The sequence below is a fragment of the Petaurus breviceps genome, unplaced genomic scaffold (assembly GCF_028583685.1).
Source record: "Petaurus breviceps papuanus isolate PSGF00001 unplaced genomic scaffold, PetGlider_PUasm1.0 90763, whole genome shotgun sequence".
NCBI classification, from domain to species: domain Eukaryota; kingdom Metazoa; phylum Chordata; class Mammalia; order Diprotodontia; family Petauridae; genus Petaurus; species Petaurus breviceps.
Window position 1 is genome coordinate 4,234,477 of NW_027187340.1, and position 21,581 is coordinate 4,256,057.

At 44.3% G+C, this 21,581-nt stretch overlaps 2 protein-coding genes and 1 long non-coding RNA gene across 4 annotated transcripts in view; 2 read left to right on the plus strand and 1 right to left on the minus strand.

Annotated features, from left to right (window-relative positions):
• Positions 1-14,634, plus strand: part of HOXD4 (homeobox D4) — a 36,082-nt gene extending 21,448 nt beyond the window's left edge. Inside the window, exons 5-6 of the transcript XR_011164509.1 lie at positions 10,138-10,224; positions 14,619-14,634. The gene's annotated coding sequence lies outside the window, so the exon portion shown is untranslated. The remainder of the gene's footprint in view (positions 1-10,137; positions 10,225-14,618) is intronic.
• Positions 10,039-21,581, minus strand: part of LOC138146526 (uncharacterized) — a 25,172-nt gene continuing 13,629 nt past the window's right edge. The window contains exons 3-4 of one of the 2 annotated variants that reach the window (XR_011164511.1): positions 10,263-10,306; positions 10,039-10,175 (exon numbers count right to left, since the gene is read on the minus strand). This is a non-coding gene — a long non-coding RNA (uncharacterized lncRNA). Of the gene's footprint in view, positions 10,176-10,262; positions 10,307-19,536; positions 19,673-21,581 lie in introns of those variants that run through there. The other variant, XR_011164510.1, reaches the window with a different exon arrangement.
• Positions 14,702-19,415, plus strand: HOXD3 (homeobox D3). Its single transcript, XM_069068460.1, has 2 exons — positions 14,702-15,252; positions 17,139-19,415. Exons 1-2 carry the CDS (start codon positions 14,709-14,711, stop codon positions 17,885-17,887), a joined length of 1,293 nt encoding a protein of 430 aa, XP_068924561.1. The 5' UTR covers positions 14,702-14,708; the 3' UTR covers positions 17,888-19,415.

A 21,581-nucleotide genomic window follows, 5' to 3' on the forward strand; every position in this document is an offset into this window, starting at 1 on the left:
TCTCTCTCTCTCTCTCTCTCTCTCTCTCTCTCTCTCTCTCTCTCTCTTCTGACATGGAGACCATTTGGATTTGGCATTTGTAATGATTTTTCCTTAGGCAAATTGGGCATTGCTCTCACTATTCCCTGAAATTCACATCCCTGAATATGTTGAAGATTTTCCATGAAATGTCTATTTTGCATGATGTCCAGCTACAGAGAGCTTCCCCCCACCCCCTCGGAAGTTCAGGTTACTTAGCCCCAGCTTTCGACCAAATGTCACAATTGCTTAACTCAACTCTCCCTTGCTCTGGCTGAGAAAGCACACGAGTATGTTTTCTTGGAAAAAAGCCAAGACTCCTTCTCTTACTTAGAGCTAATACTCTGGAAAGTAACTTAATCAAAGAAGCAACCCCTTTGTTTATAAGTCTCAACTTTCCTTGTATGGCTCAAGTGATGGGCTTTTGAAATGTTAATATATACTGGATGGATGTGAGGGCAGACCCAACTCTTAAATTCATCTTGGGATCAAGGGTCCATTTGGGCTTGTTGGAAGAGGGCCACACTAGGCCAGTGGCCTCAGGAAACCCTCTCTGTGGTTCCAGCCAAAGGGAGCGACAGGAGAGTTCCATCTGGGTTCCTGCTGAAAGGGAAGCTCGACAAAAATGAGCTCCATGGCCCATTTGCTATTATTTTTTTTTTCCATTTTGTTCCAGAAAATATGAGCCAGAAGTGTTTGTTTTGTTTATGTTTTTTTTTTTTTAACTCTGGTGGGGGTGGCTCTGTGACTGAAGGTGGAAGAGGAATGTTTTCTTGAAGAGACTGCTCCTCAGACATCCCACTTTATAATATTACAGCCTTTTGTTATGACATCGTCAAGCAACATGATATCTGTCCACATAAGATGCTTTTATAGAATCTACCAATGGTTTTGCTGCCACTGATTAAAGTATTATTTATACTAATTGTTGCCTGTAGTTTTGATGTAATTTGTTCATATATATTTGAAATAATAAAAGGTGTAGAGAAACCTATTCTGTTTGTTGCCTTGACAGAAGCAGTCTTTGTAAGTCTTGAAAGAGTTATCTCAACATTTGTTTGCTTGCTTGTTTAATTGCTTGTTTATTTGCATACTTATTTACTTGTCATTCCCCCCCAAATGATACAATTATGGGGATAGGGGAGGTAAACTAGGTTTACCTTAATTTTGCTTTTTAAAATTTTTTTTGATAGAATACCAAAGTACACCCTTAAAAAGTCCCTTCTCACCTCCCCTGACGCTCCTCTTCACCAAACTACTTTTAAGCAACTGACAAAACATGTTGATTGGATTATTACTGCTGAGGAAGAGCCTTAGGTTAGAATAAGTCTATCAGGATACTGTCTATTATTTTCTTTTGGGAATAATTGACAAGCTCATGCTAAAGGACTGGTTTCCTACCTGATTACAGTCAGGAAAGCACTCCTCTCCACCCCCACCTTTCTCTTGAACCTTGGAGCCCCACAGAGCACTGCATTCTGAGGTGGATGGTGAGATCAATCTGTTAATTGACAATTAGAAGGAAGAGACTATTTTTTTCCCCCCCCCCCCCCCCCCCCAAAAAAACCCTAAACCACTAGCAGGCTTGGGTACATTAATTGCTTTTAAGCAGAACCTCTTAAACTAAAAATTTTGGAATGCTTAAACTTTTCTGGGACTGCTCAGTCCAGCCCCTGGCCCCTCCTATCTCCCTTGTGATAGCAGTTTCATAGACAACAAAAAACACGCCTTGCTATAAAAAGTGGCGGGCGCTATTTTTATCGAGGGTATTTTTCATATTTGACTTGTCTTTCCTTGAAGAGTAGCCAAGGCAGGAGTCCAAAAATAGATGGGGCTTGCTCGAGACACGGAATGAGCACAACGCATAAAATAAGACATGTGTGCTTAATATATGGAAGGGCTCGCCAGAGACGCGTGTACATGTGTATTTATAAGTGCACAGACATAAGTTTAAATATTCAGACACATTTTATGATTATACTTTGACCGTCTTCTGTTTAATGGCTCCTCCTGTTACTACCAATACATCAATAAAATTCTGTATATTATATCACCACTAGTCGTTAAGGAAAGAATAGGGAGGAAAAGCAGAGTCAACAGCAAACACCACTCACTGTACAGTACAGTAAGGCAGGACCTTCCCAGCAGAGCCCTTCCACACAGCCTTCAACGGCCATGTTTGTCAGCCCTTTCCCCTGAACTGGGCGATCGTAGGGATCACCAGCAGCCTAGGGAGGGCCATTCATAACGGGGAGAATTTTCAAAGTGCAAGGAAGATGATAAGAATAGATTTCTACAAGTCCCGACCACGTGATTTGCGAAATAATTAATTCAGCACGTCCCTTAAGAAACACGGACTCGTCATTAATCTGCCAAGCAAAGGACTCTATCAGACTTGAAAACTGAAGAGATCCCAAGAATATAATATACAAAGGGAGGGAGCGGACTCTTTCTCTGCACACCTAACCCTCTGTAGCAGGCGAGAAAGAGCAGCTCGGTATGTAAACATTTTACTACTTTTATTTCTTCGGATTTAAATCCTTAATGAACTTAGCTGTCAGGGGGGTTGACAAATAGTTCCCTTGGCTTCCTGATTTGGAACCGTACGACAGTGAGAAGTTGTTAGAGGCTTATATAGTGACCTTTGATTCAGAAAAGCTTTGCACTTATGAAAAATTGCTGAGAGCGGCCAGAGGCTCTGTATGTGTGCATGTGTGTGTACGCGCACGTTTTGCTTGGCGATAGCAGGAGTTGTAAAGAAAATGGCAAGGCTGTGGGGTTTGCATGTATGCTGAAATGGGGCTTAGATTTACTGGTGTAACTGGGAACAATGCTCGCTGTCAGGGCATCTGCTGCCTATTCTTAAACTGGTGAGAAAAGGCCCCGGACCTCTTTTCAAGCGAGGGTCGTAAATTTTTCTTTGCGTCATAATAGAAGGCTATAAAATCGAGTTGAAATTTTACCCAAGGCAGGTTTTAACCAAGAGATAATGATTTCCGAGTTGTTTCTCTCCCCCCTCATCCTCCCAATTTAGGCACTACTGTTTTCCTCACTCAAGCTAGGCATCTTTTTGCTCTTCTGTCTTTTTCTCTCAATTTTCCAGAACGGGAGAAAGAAAATAGAGTGAAGCAGGAAAGATCTTTCTTTTTTCGTGCTGGAAATCTGACTATCTCTGGGAGACAGAAAGCCTACTTAGAGGAGTCATGAGGGAACAAGAGGGGAGAGGGTCTGGAGAAAAAGAAGACACTTTGTCCTCTTCACAAATAATTTTAGTTTTTTTTTTTTTTTAAGCTACCTTCTTTTGGGAGGCAATGCTGCTTCTCCCTTGGGCCCGGTGTTTCACCTCTCCTCTCCCCCTCCATTTATCCCCTCATTTTCTTAAACCTTTCAAAGAGGGCTTGGGAGATAAGCACCTATTCAGTCCCAGCAAAGCCTAGCTTTTCCTCTGCCAGAGCAAGTTCTCCAGTTAGTGCTTTGGAATTCTCTTTAATTGAGCTTTCGAAGGAGTCCTGTTTCAGATACCTCCCTGGGAGTTTTTATGACTTCCGTGGGTTGTTGGTGTTTTCTTTTTTTTTTTTTTTTAATACGTGTGTTGGTGGATTTTTTTTTCTGGCAAAATGGAGACAAAGTTTTCCCCGTTATGAATTATACTTTCAAACAATAACACATTAATTCAATTATTCAAACATGACAAATGTTTATGTGTTTTGCTGGTGACTCAGGCACAGATTTGGTCCTTATCAAGAGCTGCTCAAATATTTTTTTCAATGTGGATTTACTTTCCCCTTTATCCCCCCCCCAACACCCCCCTTCTTAACTACCCGACTTTCCTTTTTTAGGTCCAGAGGGGGAAACATTGCAAAATGCCCCATTGGACTTCAGGCGCCCCCCCCCCCCCATCCCACCACTCTCCCAAGAACGGGGCTGCTCGGGCACCGGGCTCGGGATATTTTATCAGTTTGACAATTGCCTGGGTTGTTGTGATAAATCATCGTAAGTAATTCCTGAAAGGGTGCGAGGCTGTTGGGGGCCGGGCGAGGACTGTAAATCTTTCCGTTTTATTGCTCTATGAACATATGCTCCGATTGAAGAAGTCTTAGATCCTTTCCTTGAGACAAATTCCCTGCAAAGCCGCCCTCCCTTTCCGAATAGGGATTAACACTTGCTCCCCGTCTGCTCCTGCTCCACTCCAGAAAGACTGGGAGTTGGTGAGGGTGAGGAGAAGATGGCTTTGGACCCATCTACAGGGTCCAGAAAGAAAACTCAGGAAGAAAGATCACTTTGAGAAGATGTTCACCAAGTTAAACAAAAGAAGAGAGGCTCCTGGACGATTTAAAGAAACATTTTTTTTTCCTTTTCCTCTCCCCCTCCACTTTTGGTATGGTGGGTGCTGGTTGTTGCCTCCTCTATTTCCACTTAGCAGAAAACTGTTTTTCCTAATTAAAAAAAAATATTTAAAGGGAGGGAGGTAATTCCTGCGCCTTTTCTACTTTGTCCCATTTCTGTATCATGTATGTATGTTCAAAGTACACATCCCTAGAAGAGGAATATTCATTGAAATATAGATATCAGACTTGAAATTCATAAGCATTTGCATGTAAGAGATGGACTGAGGCAGCACATGTGTGTATATCTTTGTCTACAATAAATAAATACAGTGTGTAGTAGATGTGTATGGAATGGATTATAATATATGCTTCATACATGTCTGTGTGTAGGTGATTAGGTGAATAAACACAGATTCGTCTGTCGGTCAAGGGCTGGCAGAAAATAATACACACAGAAAGTCTTTTCTTCCTAGGCATTTATATTTGAAAGCAGAGTCCACAACACCTTTTTCAGTGGGTGGTTTAAAACCACCCTTTTCCCCCTCCTCCTCAAAAGAGAGAGAGAGAGAGAGAGAGCAAATCGTGGGAAGAAAAAACAAACAAACAAGCCAACAAGAACAATCGGCTAACAATTATTTACACGGAACCTATTATCCTTCCATAATTGGACCCCAATCTTTTTATAACTGACTTGCAAAGTCATAGAAAGCAATGTAATTTAGATAAATGTTACAATCCACTTCTAGTTCGGAAGGTAAGGCCATACATTACTGTCAGGCCTCGGGCTGGGGCTCGGGAAGGGACCTGAGGACAGACACCAACCATTGCCCCTGGCTCTGGGGGCTTCAGCTACCGACAAACCCGAAACAAAGAAGATGAAGATATTCGGGGAGAGGGCTCGAGAAGTTCAGACTCTCTGTAGATAAACAGTACACATTAGTCACACGCACCCACCCCCGGGGAACGGCTTGTCTTAGCCCCCACATCACGCTTTTCTTGAGGGCTCTTCAATCTTTGCTACTTCAAGAAATCTCCCCTGGACATGGGGGAAATAGGAAAGAAAGAGAGGAAGAAGGAGGAGGAAAAAGAGAAGACTTGGGAAGGGTGTTTCTAAGAGAAACATTTCAATCTAAGCACTCTTGGTGTTGCTGCTGGGTGCAGATTCGTCTCTCCTCTACCCCCACCCCCACCATCTCAGAATTAAACCTCTCTTCTCTTCTCCCCATCCCACCAGTGGCGGATTAATCATTTATTTGATCAGCAAGGTCTGGCAAAACTGCCATTCAAATTAATTAATACCCTATGTGTTTGTTTTACCCACAAGGAAGAGAGGGAGAGAAGCGACGTAGTAAACACAATGCAAGCCATCGGGATGGCTGGGCGTCTGTGTCGCAGGAGAGTCGGCTTGGGGCAAGCTCTCTAAGCCTGGGTTCTGTTCGGCCCCCTTCTATTTCTCGGGGAAGAAACAGGCTTGAAAACGTTGGAACCCAACAGGCCCCTTTGGCCCAAGGGACCTGAGTGGCCAGGGACAGAAGGATCTCTCCCTCTACCCCAACTAGCTGGTTCCTGTCCCTCAAAAGGGAGCTGGGGTCATTCGGAAAGTTGCAAGGTGGTTAAGGTGCTCTCCTCTTACTCGTCTCCCCCCACCCCACCCCCACCCCAGGGATTGGAGCCAGGCGGGGTGCTTGCGCGCCCACCACCTCCTGAGACCCTCCTCCTTCCACCAAGCCCACCCCAGCCCCCCAGCCATGCCCGTGCTCCGGGGATGGACAACGTGAAAGTTTCAGCTTCAATCAGAACAATCTGCTCTCGGGATCACGTGAACAAATATGCTTCGCGTTTTAAGGCAGCGCTTGTATTTTCCGATCGTGAGGGGGTTTCTGGGGCTCGCTCCAAATTCATAGAGGGCCACGTTCAGAAATCAAAACAAACCCAGACTGGGGGGTAGAGGAGAGGGGGTGGGTGATAGGCACCCGAGGCAGCCTCAGCGCCGGAGGGCGGCGGATGGCTCTGGGAAAGGGGTTTGAATCCCACGTTGAGAACTCCATTCTTCCTGCCTTTATTGGTCGTTGAACCTCAGCCTGGTTCCATTCTATCGGGAATACTGTCTGCATGGGTATATGGAAATGTCTGTAAAGCCGCAAGATCAGGTTTAGGACAGTATTGTCTTCAGACAAAGGGTGAAGGATATATTCTCACAACTGCAGGCGCACTTATTGAGACTGAGGAGACCAGGTTTATGATAAATTGAGACTCAGGTAAGCAATTGCATGACAAACAAATGGAAACCTTTGAGCACAGGGCCGCACGCCGCTGCCTTTAGCGAGATACTAAATATGATTTATTTTGTGTAATCTGTGATCTTGATTATTGCCAATTTGTTAGCCAGCCCGCATAGACCTATATACACTTATACATATACATCGAGGACGATGATTAATCGTAATGAGATGCACTTTGTGGGGAAGCTCCCCGGGTTCCCAAAGGTTAGGAGAAGATATTCGCCTCCTTCTTAGGCTGGCTGGTGGGGTGGCGGGTTTGGAGGGGAGGGGGTTGAATTTAGGGGAGGGATTGGGGGAAACTGGAGGGAAACTGGATTTGGGGTCAATCTGTACTTCTGAGAAGAGTTTGAAAATGAAGTAAATAAAAAAAAGAAACTTTTTTTTTTTTAGGCTGTCACTGCCAAAGTAAGATGGAATGTCATATTAATTCCTTGTCTTGGGCTGTTGGGCAGGGTGCAAGAAGGTTGATTTATATGTATTTAAAATAAACTCAGTGGCAATGTAGCCTCTGTGCATTGTTCTTTAAACCTCTCCACATGCATGGGTTGGACTTTCCTTTTTCTCAGCTGTTGGGTTAATATTTCTCTTTTTATACGAAATTGCTAGCAAAGTCTTTTCTCTACCCCTCCCCCAACATGTTCAAGAGCATAACATAATGTAAGCCAAGAAGTTCTTTTAAAAAATGGATTATAATCTTTTCTTTTAGCAATTTCAATAGTGGCTACTATCTTCACAGAGGTTTTAGGTGATTCTGGGTCTCTCCCTCCTCTTCCCATTTCACTGCTTTCTAAAAGTAACTAGACTAAATACAAATTTATATATTTCTTTTCACCACCACCCTAGCCTTTGTCTACTTGAAGACTATTAGACTATTCTTTGGTTCCCAGCTTCAGACAAAACCCTGAAACCATCTTTGGGGCTTCTCCTCTAGGGTTTCCTCTGTGGATCGAGGGTAGATAGGACCCCCTTTGGCTGAGAAGGCGATTTAGGATCCAATTATATAGGTGGAGGAGGGAGCTCATCTGTTTTCCCTCGGAATTAAAAGTGTCTCCAGCAAAAACTGAGGAGGTGTCTCGGAACCCAGTGGCCCAGACTCCAAGGGGGTGAAAGAGCTTTTCAGGTGATACCCTTCTAGGTTCGTCCCCTCCAGCCCTTTGCAGCAATCAGAGGAGACAACAAAGTTGTTTTGTCAATTGCATGTGCCTGGCTCGATCAGAACTTAAAGGCGCTGGACATTTTTCTTAGCTCTATGCCTTGGAGCTGTGAGGCTGCCAAGTTAGTCAGCTGAATCCAATTACCGCCACCAGCATTTCATTTGGCCCCATAGAAGCAGTCACTTATAACTTCACCGAAAATTTCAATAATGCCAGGATCGGGTCTATGCCTGAGTAATCCCAAAGATTTTCTCGGGGAGGGTGGGATTGAGAACTGGAGGAGGGGGTTTAGGAGCTAGGGACGGGAGTTGTCTCCTGACAACTTTGGGTTCGGGCTTCCACGTCTTGTTTTTGGAAAGGATGCTACAGTCAGATTGTGTACAGCCAGTGCTAGGAGCATCTGAGCTTTTGTGATCACCAAGTTGGGACCTTCTCCATCGGTGGGTGGGCCGGAAGAGAGATGGTGGGGAGATGGGTATTGAGGTGCTGGGTGCTTGAAGTCTAGACTTTGGTCAACTTTGTCTAGTCTTAGCCTTCGCCTTCCCTAAGACTAAACTAGATCACCATCTACTTCGGAGAGCCCAAAGGTGGGCCATGGGGATCCCACGTCTATAACTAATTAAATACAAAATGAAAACTTACCCAGTTAGTCAACCGCTGATTTTAAGGGGGGAATGAAGACGAAAGAAGGATTTGGGGTTCTTTTGTTTTGTTTTTAGAGAGGGACAATTGAGTAATGTGCTGGGATCTCTTGCGGCTGGAATCGGGAGAGAGTTTGACCGCCTTTCAGCATTCAATGTCTTCTTCTGGAAAGACTACTGGTCTTAATGAACCCCATTTCAAAAAAAAAAAAAGAAAAAGAAAAAATAATAAAGCACTTAAAGTTGACGTACGCCCACGTGAATATATTCTATAAGACGCTATTGGGACAGGCCCAAGATTAAGGACCTGGGGGAGGTTGGCGCCTTAGACGCCCATCTCCCCTTTCTCCTCCAAATTCCCGTTTGTTCTTCCTGTGACCAGCCCCAAGTCAAGTTATTTGTCGAAGGAAGGCAGGCTGAAGCCTACTGGCATTAGCTAAGGACCTAGAGGAATTGGTGGCAAAGTTGGGAGCCCCGTGGTGTTGGGTTCTCTTGGAGGCGCTTCCGTTGGGTGTTCATTAAGGGGTGAGTTATTGCTACGCGAGCCAAAGGTCATTTCAAAGGCTTACGGTTGTGAGATCTTGTCTTTATAATGGCCGGGATGCTGTGTGTGTGTGTGTGTGTGTGTGTGTGTGTGTTATTCCTTGCGTGGTTAATGTTTTCAAAGCATTGTCAACAAATTACAGAAGCGAGAACTAGAGGGGGAATTTTTGATCCCTCCTTTCACCTTGTTTTATCAGATTCCCTTCACCCCTCAAGCTCGAGGTTTCAGTGGGCGGTAGTGTCAGGGTGGTCTGTTTGCACAGTTCATATGTTTGTGAGCGATTCTCATTTCTTAGGGTGTTTCCCGCCAAACTGAAGCCCAGGAGTTGAGTGGATGTGGGCAAGAGAGCTGGGGCTTTGTTTATTATGATAGACCTAAGATAGTCACCTCTATACATCATGTACGAGTCCCGGGTAATGGCGTCTGGGGTCTTGCTAGTAAATTTCCATTCTTTTTTCTCTCTGCCTCCTCAGGGGAGTGATGGGGGCACTGGAGAGCTCAGCAGTTGTTTTATCTTTTGGCCCAGGGTAGGCGTAAGCCACTTTCCATCCCTACCCCCCACGCCTTCCAGCTATGGGTCTCCAACTCTGCCCATTCCCCACCTCAAAGTTCCCTTCCAAGTACATCTATTCTTTCACATTTCTGCTCCCAGAGGTTAGCATACACTCACAAAGCTCCTTTCTTCACCTGGGACTACGGTTAGCCCTAGGCCTCCATGAAAGTTAGGCATCTATTCCAGCAGTCTGGCTTTGAGGGAGGGGGATGGGAAGAAGAGAGAGGGTGCCGTTTTTTTTTTCCTCCGCACCCCTGATTTGGGAGGGTGATGGAACCTGAGGATTTTTGTTCTCAGAACTTCCAGATTTCTTCCCTCTATGCCCTGGACTTTCATTGTTTGAACAAATCTACAAGGCCACGGTAAAAGTTTGTCCTCCAGTCCTTCCCTCCAGCCAAGGTACTCTGTGGGAAAGGATTTAGTTTTATATTCATCACCAGACCCAACAAATTCTCTTCATCCGCTGAAAGCTGTCCTTCTGAAATAGGGCTAGAACGGTATACACGTTATACATTGATTATGAAGCTCTTAAAGGGGGAGAAAAGGTTCTCGGACACATTTGTGTGTAAGTGCGCAGAGGAGAGAGCTTACGCTGAGAGTTTTCCATTCTGTTCCAGATCCTCCTCCACGGATTATCAAGAGAAACCTGAAGACCCTACAAAAAGAGTTAAAGACAAAATTCAAGGGGAAAAAACGTAATTGTGGTGAGTGTTTTCTTTAATTCCACATATTTTCCACCTACCTTGCCACTCAGGGACGTTACACAAGAATTCCTACATCACAGACCTAAAACAAAAAGCAAACTTTGGAGTTTATCATCTCTGTGTGAACTGCGGCATTCTTTGATAACCAATCACCAGTCTTAAGATATATTGCTACTTAATGGGTTTAGTCCTAGTGCCTTACATGCGCTGTTATGGTATTGAGTTATCTGATATAAATAAGTGTGATTTAAAAACCGCTAACCCAGGAATTGCTATTGCTTACAAGCAGTCACAGGGTAGAGTGGGAAAAAGTACTTGAGAACATCTAAACATGTTGCCTTATAAAACAATAAACCTTTACGGATTGAAATTGCAAGGAGAAAAATTGAAGACCTGGAAATGGTAGGCAACTCTAACGGGGATGGCGGTGGGGGTAGGGGAGTAGACTCCCTCGAGAAGGCCATGTATAGCCACACACCAGATTCATGGAATATATACGTTCAAGAAAAGAAATATGAATGGTAGACTTCCTAATCCCTGTTTATCAAAAGCAGAGGGTGAGCAGCCTATGGTCTGTAGATTATTTAAAGAGAAACAGAAGGAACCAATATGCCACCCCCACTTCTCACTAGACCTACATGGAATTTATAACAAGAACGTAATTTACTAACAATGGCGGCTCTTGTCAAATCCCATCGATTGTCTCCCCTTCCTCTACATCCCAACCCCCCCCCCCCTTCCAACTGCACCACAAATAAAAGTCCATGTCTTGGAGTTCCTCTGGGTGAGGCGAGGTGCAGGGCTAGAGTAGTATCCGTTAGGTACCCTGAACCTTTTCCGTCCCAAAGTGCCCTGTAGAAAACAGTGCTCTTCCTTCTTGGAGAGAAATAAAGGCTAAACAACAGCCCCTGGGCCCTGGGAGGATGTGGTCTGAGTCCTGGCGCAGGAGAGCTAAGGGGAACGGAGCGGCCCACTTTATATAGATCTCCCCTTCCAGTTGGCCAAGCTGGGAAAAGTGCGGCGTCGGGAATTCTTTTGCTGGTCTCCCTCCTACGCGGAGGCTGTTTTACACTTCTGAAAAGTGCGAGAGGGCTTGGGAAGTGTTTTCCTTTTCATTCCTTACTGAAGCGTTTACTGCCCGTCGTACTAGCAGTCATAAATTTTGTTACAAGGCGCAATGACAGGTGCATTGATATGCACCGCCAGAGCTCCGGCTGCTTAATAACCCCATCCACTGGCCGCTCTGACTGCCTTTTATTTATTCGGTATCATATTAGGTATTGATCCCCAACAGAATTAAGTGTAGTGAGCAAGTATTAGTACCGGGCTGCTTCATATGAATATGTTTGGACGTCGGATCGAACGCAATTGGGAGGCCGGGAACTTGTCAAGAGAAAAGTTTGTTGTATTTTTGCACGTGGGTGCGTGGGTGACCGTTTGGCGCCACATTCCTGCCGCATTCCTTGTCTTCAGTCTGACTTCCCAAAGGGCTGGAGCTACCGAGCAGGCTAGCGCTTCCCTGGGAACAGGGAGAAAGGGCACACGGCCCATTTCTGGGTTGGAGGACTTTGCTTAGGACTGGGTAGCCTGGAGTCAGAAACTGGACGGGTGGGTCACACTGGCTTTATTGGCTGCAACATATGGCAAAGGTTCATTCGGCTTTAGCCTCCTACCCTTTTTCCAGGGTCGTGCTCCTGGGCCCGGCCTGCAGTCTGATTGCAGAAACCCAGCTTTTCTGTGCCTCCCCCATATATGGTCTTACCCCAGGCATTTTTGTGCTGAGCCCAAATGTACTAAGGTACCAAAGGGTGAAAAAAAAAAAAACTTGAAGGGGGGGGGTCCAAAAGATGAGCCACTGAACAGTTGACCATTGTCCAAGTGATTTATGACCCATTCCTCCTTTTTAGGTTCAAGCAGAGTTCACAAGGAGTAGGGATTTCTGAAAAGAAATAGGGTTAAAAAAAAAAAAACAGTTCCACAGCAATATTCTCGTTTTCTTGTTTTTAAAGAGGTAGCTTTTTTGAGAGCACTGTATTTTATCTGATTTCTACAAGCCCTACACAATAAAAAGTAGGGGATTTGTGCACACTGCTAGTGAAAACATACAATCTGCAGGTACTTATTGAATTACTCAAAAAATTCAAGACAATGGGAGTCACTGAACTTTGAATTTTTGAGTTCTCTCCATTCATCACCAGTTCTATACTTTTAAGCCCCCTACACATAACACTTCTAGGAATATTTTATGGATATTTAATATCAAACAGTCTGTGAGTGTATAATAGGATAGATAGATAGATAGATAGATAGATAGATAGATAGATAGATAGATAGATAATTATACTTGCTTTCCCCTAAAGGCATGAGATTGTCTTAAGCAGCTAGTTTAATTTGACTGCTGTTCTTATAGGATAAATATGAAGATAAATTATTTCTGAACCTTGTAAAAGTAAAGGGGATATTGTCTTTGTTGTTGTTGCTACAGCAGTTGTTAGATGAAATGGCTGTATGAAAAGTTTGAAGTGATCTTGAGTTTTGGGTGATCAGAATCTCTCCCATTAATCTTTAGATGCTTAAAGTGCCTGGATTCTAAATAATGGAAAGAAGAGTCTTAGGAATAATCTCAAGCTCAGCCAAGGCTTCCTCAAATCTCATTTTGACTCCTACTCTTTGTCAAGGGAGCCATGAGTTATATAACCCTGTATTGGTCATATGATTTAAGAAATTAGCTGTCATTTTACTATTTAGTTACTTTAATTTTCAGGGCAAGATATAGACATTAAAAAGAAATGTGTAGATAAAGATTCAACTGTTTTAGATATATGTAGGTAACTGCTGCTTATCATGAGAAAACTGGAATGTGTTTATCTGCATAAATGTCAAGAAAGTATTGAGAGTGAAAATTCAGACACAAAAAGTATTTCTTTCTTAGTATCATTTTCACAGTAGCCAACTATCAGGTAAAGAGCTCTTGCTAGTCTGTCTTTCGTTAAGATGGAGAGTAATTCTATTCATGATGTGTGTCAAAATCAAATTTTAATAACTCCAAATTTTTAGAGTTCAATTAATTGTTTTTTAATTGTTAGACTCTTAAAGCAGTGAATTGGCAAAGAAATAAACAAACTGAGGAAGTTCTTGGGGCAAATAAATGCTTCAAACATGATAAGTAATGAAACTTGTATAAGTAATTCAAGTTATCTTAACTGCCCAGATGGAAGTTAGGGAATTTTCGAAGAAAAGAAGAGACTCAAAGATTTGAGCTGAGGAAATTGATCATGAATTAAGGCAAGGGAGCTGACCTATGTATTTTCTTTATCATACAAACAAAAGTTTTGGAACAGTATTAGTTATACTTTAACTTCTTAGGAATCTTTCTGAGGGAGCAGAAGATGAGGAGAGAAACCCCTATCAAAAGTCCGGAGTTACAATAGGGGTGGAATTTTCTCTTTTTTTGGGAGGGGAGGATGATTCTAATTCTTGTTCCATCCATCATGTCATGGGTGGCTCTCTTGTTGAAGACAGAGAGAGCAACTGTAACAGAGACAGAGACTGGGAGGGAGGGAGAGAGACAGAGACTATATCAAAGCGAAGGTGGATAATCACATTCCTTTATAGACTAGATCTAGGATAAAATCATAATAAAAAATGTTGAAAACCATCTCCTATTTATCTATACTTACTCATACCACTAATTTTAGACCCACAACCCCCTCATTCATCACCATAGAACCTCCATTTCATGATATAAAGACAGGATATAAAACCTGAAATAATAGAGGATTTTGTTGGGGGGTGGATGGGGTAGAGAATGATTAGATGTAATCCTGAGTATATCTCAGGAGTTCTAACAGACTTTTATCCCTTATTTTTCTTCCTTACTAACCTGTGAGGCCTCATTTTGTCAGCTTTACATGACTACATTTGACTCCATGAATGATCAAGACTCAGAAATAACTTTCCTTGGGAAATCTTGGCATTGTAAGGGTTTCATGGGGTCTTCTCTTCCTTTATCTAATAGTAGAAGTACTATCAATGGAAAATCCACCTTTATTTTTCTACATCACTTGAGAAATGCCCAATTGGTATGTCGGAGGAAAGATAAAACATCTCTACAGGCAAGTCCCTTCCAGAGAGGGAAAGAGACAAAGACAGACACAGAGAAAGAATGAATAGTTCATAGTTCAAGAAAAAAAATTACAAGGGTTTAAACAAACTGAATTCCACAAGACCCCCAATACAGCATTTCTCCCCTTGTCCCCCCTTCTTTCATAAGGAGGTATAAGTGAAATGATAGAAATGGGACTCAACTGGGAGTGGGAGGGGGTGGTATCTGTTCTATACTGACTTATCTTGCCAATGACAGTCCCATTGGGTTCTCTTGTATTTCTTCCCAGCAGGTTGCCCCCTGGGTTGGGGCTGAGCCATAGCTCATCCAAGAAGCCAGTAGGAGCTGGAGGTGGAAGTGAAGGAGACGGTGGAAGTCAATGTTATTTGAGCCGGGTCATCAGGCCCCAGAGATCCCGGAGTGCACAATGCAGAAGACTGCCTACTATGAGAACACGGGCCTCTTTGGGGGTTATGGCTACAGCAAGGCTGCTGACACTTATGGCTATGGGTCCACTCATCAGCCTTACCCAACCCCTGCTGCCCCTGCAGCCCTGGATGCTGACTACACAGGTTCTGCTTGCTCCATCCAGAGCTCAGCACCAATCCGTGCCCCAGCCCACAAAAGTGGGGAACTCAATGGTAGCTGCATGCGTCCAGGTGGTGGGAGTGGCCAGGCTGGTGGGGGTGGCAGTCAGCCCCCTGGCTTGAGCACAGATCAGCAACCACCACCACCACCTCCCCCACCACCCACACTGCCCCCATCCTCACCTACAAATCCTGGTGGTGCTACCCCAGCCAAGAAGGCCAAGGGTGGCCCCAATGCCTCAGGCTCTTCCTCTGCTACTATCAGCAAACAGATCTTCCCCTGGATGAAGGAATCCCGGCAGAACTCCAAGCAGAAGAGCAATTGTACCACATCAGGTAGTGATCCACTTGTTCTTTCCCACTGAGGTCCCTTGACCTGACTCCCTTCCCATCCAAGGACATTCTATCCAAGGTAGACTAATAGTTAGACATTCTATCCACCTGAGACACCATATAGTCCCATTAGGCTCTTCAATGAAATTCAGAAATCTCCTTTCCAACATGTTTGACAAGTATACTCCTTTCACATATAGCCTCTGCTCAAACACTTCATACCTGGAAGTTCACTATCTTTAAGTCCATTCTATTGTTGGGCAACTCTAATAATTGTAAGAAGGGTTTCTTTACCTTGAGCAGAAACCTACCTCCATGATTGCAAGTCGTCGTTCTTAAGTCCTGCCCCCAGAGCAACAGAAAATTTCTATTCCTTCAATTATTTGAATTGAATTGATTTAAACCAACATTTATTAGTCAGTCACTTCTACACACAGTCGGTGATGAAATGATGCCTGTTGAATTATTTAATTGAATCTCATCCCGTTCTCCCAAGTGAATGGTCCCCATATCAACCCAACCCCATCCAACCTTGTCAAATAGGCCCCAAACTACTCAACACAATTTAATAATTGGTTTTCTTAGCTCATAGAGAAAGAGGTGTATGAGCCTCAGCCATAGATGCTGTGACTCCTTCATCCATGGAAGAGTCATGAGAGAAATAGAACTGAGGAAAAGGGCTTCCAGCTCAAGTCAATCCAACAAGTATTTACTGTCTATTACATTAAAGGTAGTGTAAGCACTGTTGTAGATACAAAAATGTATGAGTCAGAGTCAAGAGATGATAGTCTAGTGATGAGGGGTAGAGGAAAGACATGCCATTTTTAAAGGAAAAGGAGCAAGTCAGAGTATTCCTCTTTTGATCTGTGCTCAACTCACTGGGCTTCTGTGATGTTCTGTCTTCTTTAATTTGACTTACAAATGGTGGGTGCACTTAGTTTTCTGGACCAAGGCATTCGGGAAGCCAATGAATCCGACTTGGTATCAGGTTTCTAGTTTTATTGTTGCTTTCTGCTCTCTCCTCCCTAAGAGAGGTCAATCAACCAACAAGCTTCTTTTCCTGCCCTCCAGTCTTGAGAAAGGGTTCAAGAAGCACCCAATCATCCTTTTGTCTCCTATTTTGCCAAGGAGAAGGGTAATCTCTGGGCATTCTTGTGTGTGTGTGTCTACTGATACCCTCATTCCTCTCCCTCCTTTAGTATCTACCTTCACCAGTGGTAATTTGGAGTGAGTCAGCTCCCTGGAGGAACTGCATAATTTAAAATGCCATCCCTACCCCCACCCCCTAGAAAAGGGTCTCCCTAAAGACCAAGAATAGCTTTCCTACTTTTCTGTTCTTCCGGTGGAGTTTCTACTGAATCTACAGATCAGTTGAAGTTTGGAACCTAGTCCTCTAGTGCCTGAAACTTTCTTTGTTCAAGATAGCCTCACCTCTCTGCATTTGTGAGCACAACAATATTCAACACTCAGAAGGCTGGTTTGAGGCCCCCTGCCAAGGAAGAGCTGGGATAAGAAGGGACTGGCAGTGTGAAGTGTAACTTGTCAGTTATTTCTATTCCAAATTCAAACATCTGGACATACAAGCCGTCCCAGGATAATGCCCTAGGATACAAAATGTATTTGGAAATACTATTTTCAGGTGGTACGAGAATGGTGAGAGACTAAAGTCATATACTCAATGGTTAGAGGCCTGCGTGGTCCTTCTTCTAACCTTAACCTCTCTTTCTAACCCAGGGAATGGTGGTGACTGTGGGGAGGAGTGGGAGGAGGTAGAAGGGGAAGACAGGACTCTCTTCTTATCCTCAGGTGCCTCAATCTCTCAAACTCTTCGTGTGAGGCTTACCCTCGCCCACTTGTTTCTATTTCTCTCTCCTCCTTCCTCAACTCAGGTGAGAGCTGTGAGGACAAGAGCCCTCCCGGCCCGGCGTCCAAACGCGTCCGTACAGCTTACACAAGCGCGCAGCTGGTGGAGTTGGAGAAAGAATTTCATTTCAACCGCTACCTGTGCCGCCCACGAAGGGTGGAGATGGCCAACCTGCTCAACCTCACAGAGCGTCAGATCAAGATCTGGTTCCAGAACCGACGGATGAAATACAAGAAGGACCAGAAGGCCAAGGGCATCATGCACTCGCCTGTGGGTCAGTCTCCCGAGCGTAGCCCTCCGCTGAGCGGGGCTAACCACGTGGGCTACTCAGGCCAGCTCCCCCCAGTGCCGGGGCTGGGCTACGATGCTCCCTCTCCCCCTTCCTTCGCCAAGTCCCAGCAGAACATGTATGGCCTGGCCGCCTACACGGCGCCGCTCAGCAGTTGCCTCCCACAACAGAAGCGATACCCAGGGCCGGAGTACGAACACCACCCCATGCAGAGCAACGGGAGTTTTGCCAACGCCAACCTACAGGGCAGCCCGGTCTACGTCGGTGGGAACTTTGTCGACTCCATGCCGGCCTCGGGTCCAGTCTTCAACCTGGGCCACCTCTCCCACCCCTCGTCGGCCAGCGTGGACTACAGCTGCGCCGCCCAGATCCCGGGCAACCACCATCACGGACCGTGTGACCCCCACCCCACCTACACAGATCTCACGTCTCACCATACGTCTCAGGGAAGGATTCAAGAAGCCCCCAAACTGACGCATCTGTAGTGGGCTTCGGCCCTGTCGGAGGGCGCTGCAGCGGCGGACTCACGTTTGAATTACCTCACTTTGGTTTGGGTTTGTTGTTTTTCTTTTTGAAACATTTTTGTTTGTTTGTGTGCCTGTTTTCCCCTCTTCCTCCCCCTCAACACTCCTTTGACGTTCCCTGGTCCCTGTAAGTCAAAGGGCCCATAGTCTAGCTGTGGATGGGTCTCCCTTCCCCTAACCGATCCTTCTTCGGGGTAACTCTCCATAAATCAACTAAAAGGATCCTCTGTGAGCATGACAGTGCAATACACTACAAACCAAGGGACTAATAATCTGGTAATGATGTACTGGAAGGTAAGTCTTAGATCAATTAGAATTAGCAGCGCGTCATGCTGAGGGGTTGTTAGACCAAGTGTGAGCAATGGGATCTTGCCTGCATCGAAGATTATTTCAGAGACGTTAATTTATATGATTCCTCGGTAATGTAAGGACTGCATAGGACTAAATGATATGTATTTATTATTTTAAGCGAGTCATTTTGTATCACGGATTATTTATCCTCGTCTTAATGTATTTATGTGTATATTTGTAGAGTTTATTCAGCGTATCTTCGGGAGATCGATTCAGGTCCGCGGTGGCTACGTTTCACCTATTTAGTCTACTTGGTCTGAACCTAGTTGAGAGAGTAGTTTTGAACAGTTGTAACAGTGGCTGGTGTTTGTAGTTTATGTGAGGATTAATTAAGACCGCAAATTGTAATTCATTAATAGAGTGGCACAGAACCGTGGCATTTTGCAAAGGCGGTTTTGCGTTTTCTGAATACACACAGCACACACCACACACGATTTATTAATTTCAACTTGTCCGGTACTATTTGAACAAATAATTAGAATAAAAATAATACGTTTCTCAGTTAGAAGTGTATCTGTTTTGATAATGCAGCCTTTCGAGCAAATCACGCTGCCATTTTCTTGCTGATAAACTGGGACACAAAGCCCTTCTGAGGCTGGCGAATGCTTTCGAATGGGAACCCAGAGCCCCAACTCCTTCTGGGGGCTGCTTTCTGACATTCCAGCTATTCGGACCTAGAGAAGGAAAACCCTAGATGGCAGGAATTAGGAGCCGTTTTAATAGAGATGATTTCATTAGAGGTTTCCGGAAAGGACTCACAATGCTGCTGCCTCTCTCCTTTGTTGTTTCTACTGTCGTCTTTCTACTAGGCAGAAATCGATTTTTTGTAGACTTCATTTCAATTTGGGAGGTTTATGCTTACTTTTGTTCATTAAGTAATAATATATTTAAAAATGGAACTTTGAAAGAAAATTGACAATCAAAGAAAAGACACAAGGCACAGAAAAAAACAAAACAAAACAAACCACAACCCACCACCCATAAATCCTGTGGAAATGTGCCCAGAAGCTTTTACTTAGATAATGCTGTTCACGATTCACCTCGTTCTCTTTTGTAGTAGCCAGTGGTTCATTTCTAAGGAAAACAAACCTTAACTCACAATGTAAAATAATAAAAGTTTCACTAATGGAACCGAAAACCATAAACACCTCGTTTGCTTTCCCCCTCTCCCTTCCCCCCACCTAAGACGCCATAGCATTTTGGGTTTGCTAACATTTTGTAAATATCATTGAGTATCGTTGGCTGCGCCCATTATAATTGACATCATCTTCTCTGAGGGGCGTTCTTTGAAAACGCCTCCAGATAAGGGTCAGTTCTTTAGTATTTCCAGCGAAGTCGTCCGACTCGTCTCTCTCTATTGGGTCTGACAAATCCTGCAGCTCCTATCTCCAGCCCCTGGTGACAAGAGTTGAAATGCTTGTTGTGTGGAAATATTTTAACTCCTCATCCTCTGGTCGAACAGCAATCGTTTCTCTTTTGATGTTTGTGTTTCGCTGAATAATAATGACTCCAAATAATATTTAGTTACCTGCTTTCTTTGTGCTGTTTTGAAAATGGCATGTTAGGTTGGAGAAAACAAAAGTATCCTCATTTCATTTGATCCAAGCAGGATCATATATTTCAATATTCATGTTATAGATGTGTAAAAACAAACCAACAGAATAAACAGCTTCAAATGAAGGTATATTTTACCCACTTTAAGGCTTAAAATTGTTTTCTATGAAAATCTGCAGCAATAGGCAGAATCTATGATTATCTAGAATGAAATAATTTTTAAAGCTATTAGGCAATCTCAGAAATAGGACATTGCCTTTCAAGGACTATACTAACCTTTCTGGACTGGCTAAATATTAAATAGATGAATTGTCAGGTTGTTTAGACTCCCACTATTTTCTTCATCTCCTCTTCTACATACAAGTAATAATAAAAATACATAATGCATCATTGCTACAGGCGTTTTCTAGGGTGGTATGTAACCACATGAGTATCTGCTGAGTCTGCTGGTATCTGCAAAGACCCAAATGTTATCTTCAGCTTAGGGTTTCATGGATTAGATTTTAAATGGTGTCTGCCCTGGCTGACATCATTGCTTCCTCTTGCATTCAGGCTCTAGGCAAATACATGTTTATTAGCCGTCTCTACTTTTCCCTCTGCCCTGGTCATTGGAAATAATACTAGAGAAAGCAGATTTCAGTTTTGGGGCCTGCAGGACTGGTTAGCCTGCCCTGATCTCTATCTAGGTGGTGAAGATTGGGATTCTCATCCCCTTCCCTCCAACCACTCCAACCCCGCACCCCGGCGCATTTCAGAGGGCCAACAAAGCTTGCAAATCTCTCAGTTTCCAGTTCCTGTCATTGGTGTGAGGAATCATGTGATAAGTAAATTGGGTTTCTTCTCTCCTCTCGCTGTATAGAGTGGGGGCAGTGATGGTGGAAGAGAGAAGTAGGGGAGCGGTAGAGAATTATTAAAAGGAATGTTTCCCAAGCAGTGATGTTACCATTTGTGCCAAATAAAAGAAGGGGGGGGGCGGCACAGGGACAGAGACAGAGATTGCGATAGAGACAGAGACTGAGACAAGGTTACAAACATATATGAGTAGCAACTTTGGCCTATAGTAACCTGCCCTACTCTCCACATATCCATTTAAAACTTCATAAATTATAAACTACCCGCTTTGGTCTCCATCATAAATTCAGCTCTTTTAGAGCTTGCAATTAATGCCATGAACCATCAGAGCCCAAGCAAAACAAAATTCCCGTCTTAACTGCAAGAGTTTGCAAACCTTTATCTATTTCCAAGAGTCACCTCCCGAGGTTTAATCCCCGTCTCCAGTGTGCTTTTTTCCTCCGCCCCTCCCCCCCACCCTCCCAGTCCCAGACTTCCCATATGACCCAACCCCAGCTCCGAGCCTCAGTTTGCTGCCTAAGTCGAAAAGGTCACAATAGCAGCTCTATCTGAGGAGGCGCAAAGCCGCCTCTTCGGTTGCCAGTCGAAGGAAGTAAAGAAAGAAGAGGGTGAGGTGGTGGGGGAGGGGAAGGAGAAGCGGAAGAATCCCGGGGATCGAGGAATGGGTCTGGGTCTGGAGGCCAGACTGCCTGGTAACCCTTCTTTGTTGTATTAATGACTCGGCCGGGAAATACAGGGGGAAGAAATCGGCTCCTCTAGCCCCAAAGCACACATTCTTGGGCTGGGCTCTGGTCATTGTTTCGAAAGAAACACAAAGCAGTTGAAGTCCCCCACCTCCCGCTGCAGGCCGTGTGTGTGTGTGTGTGTGTGTGTGTGTGTGTGTGTGTGTGTGTGTGTG

Coding starts and splice junctions, on each gene's coding strand:
- HOXD3 (XM_069068460.1), top strand. CDS start 14,709: ATGTTATTTGAGCCGGGTCATCAGGCCCCAGAGATCCCGGAGTGCACA. Junction 15,253..17,138: donor GAGCAATTGTACCACATCAG/GTAGTGATCCAC, acceptor TCCTCAACTCAG/GTGAGAGCTGTGAGGACAAG.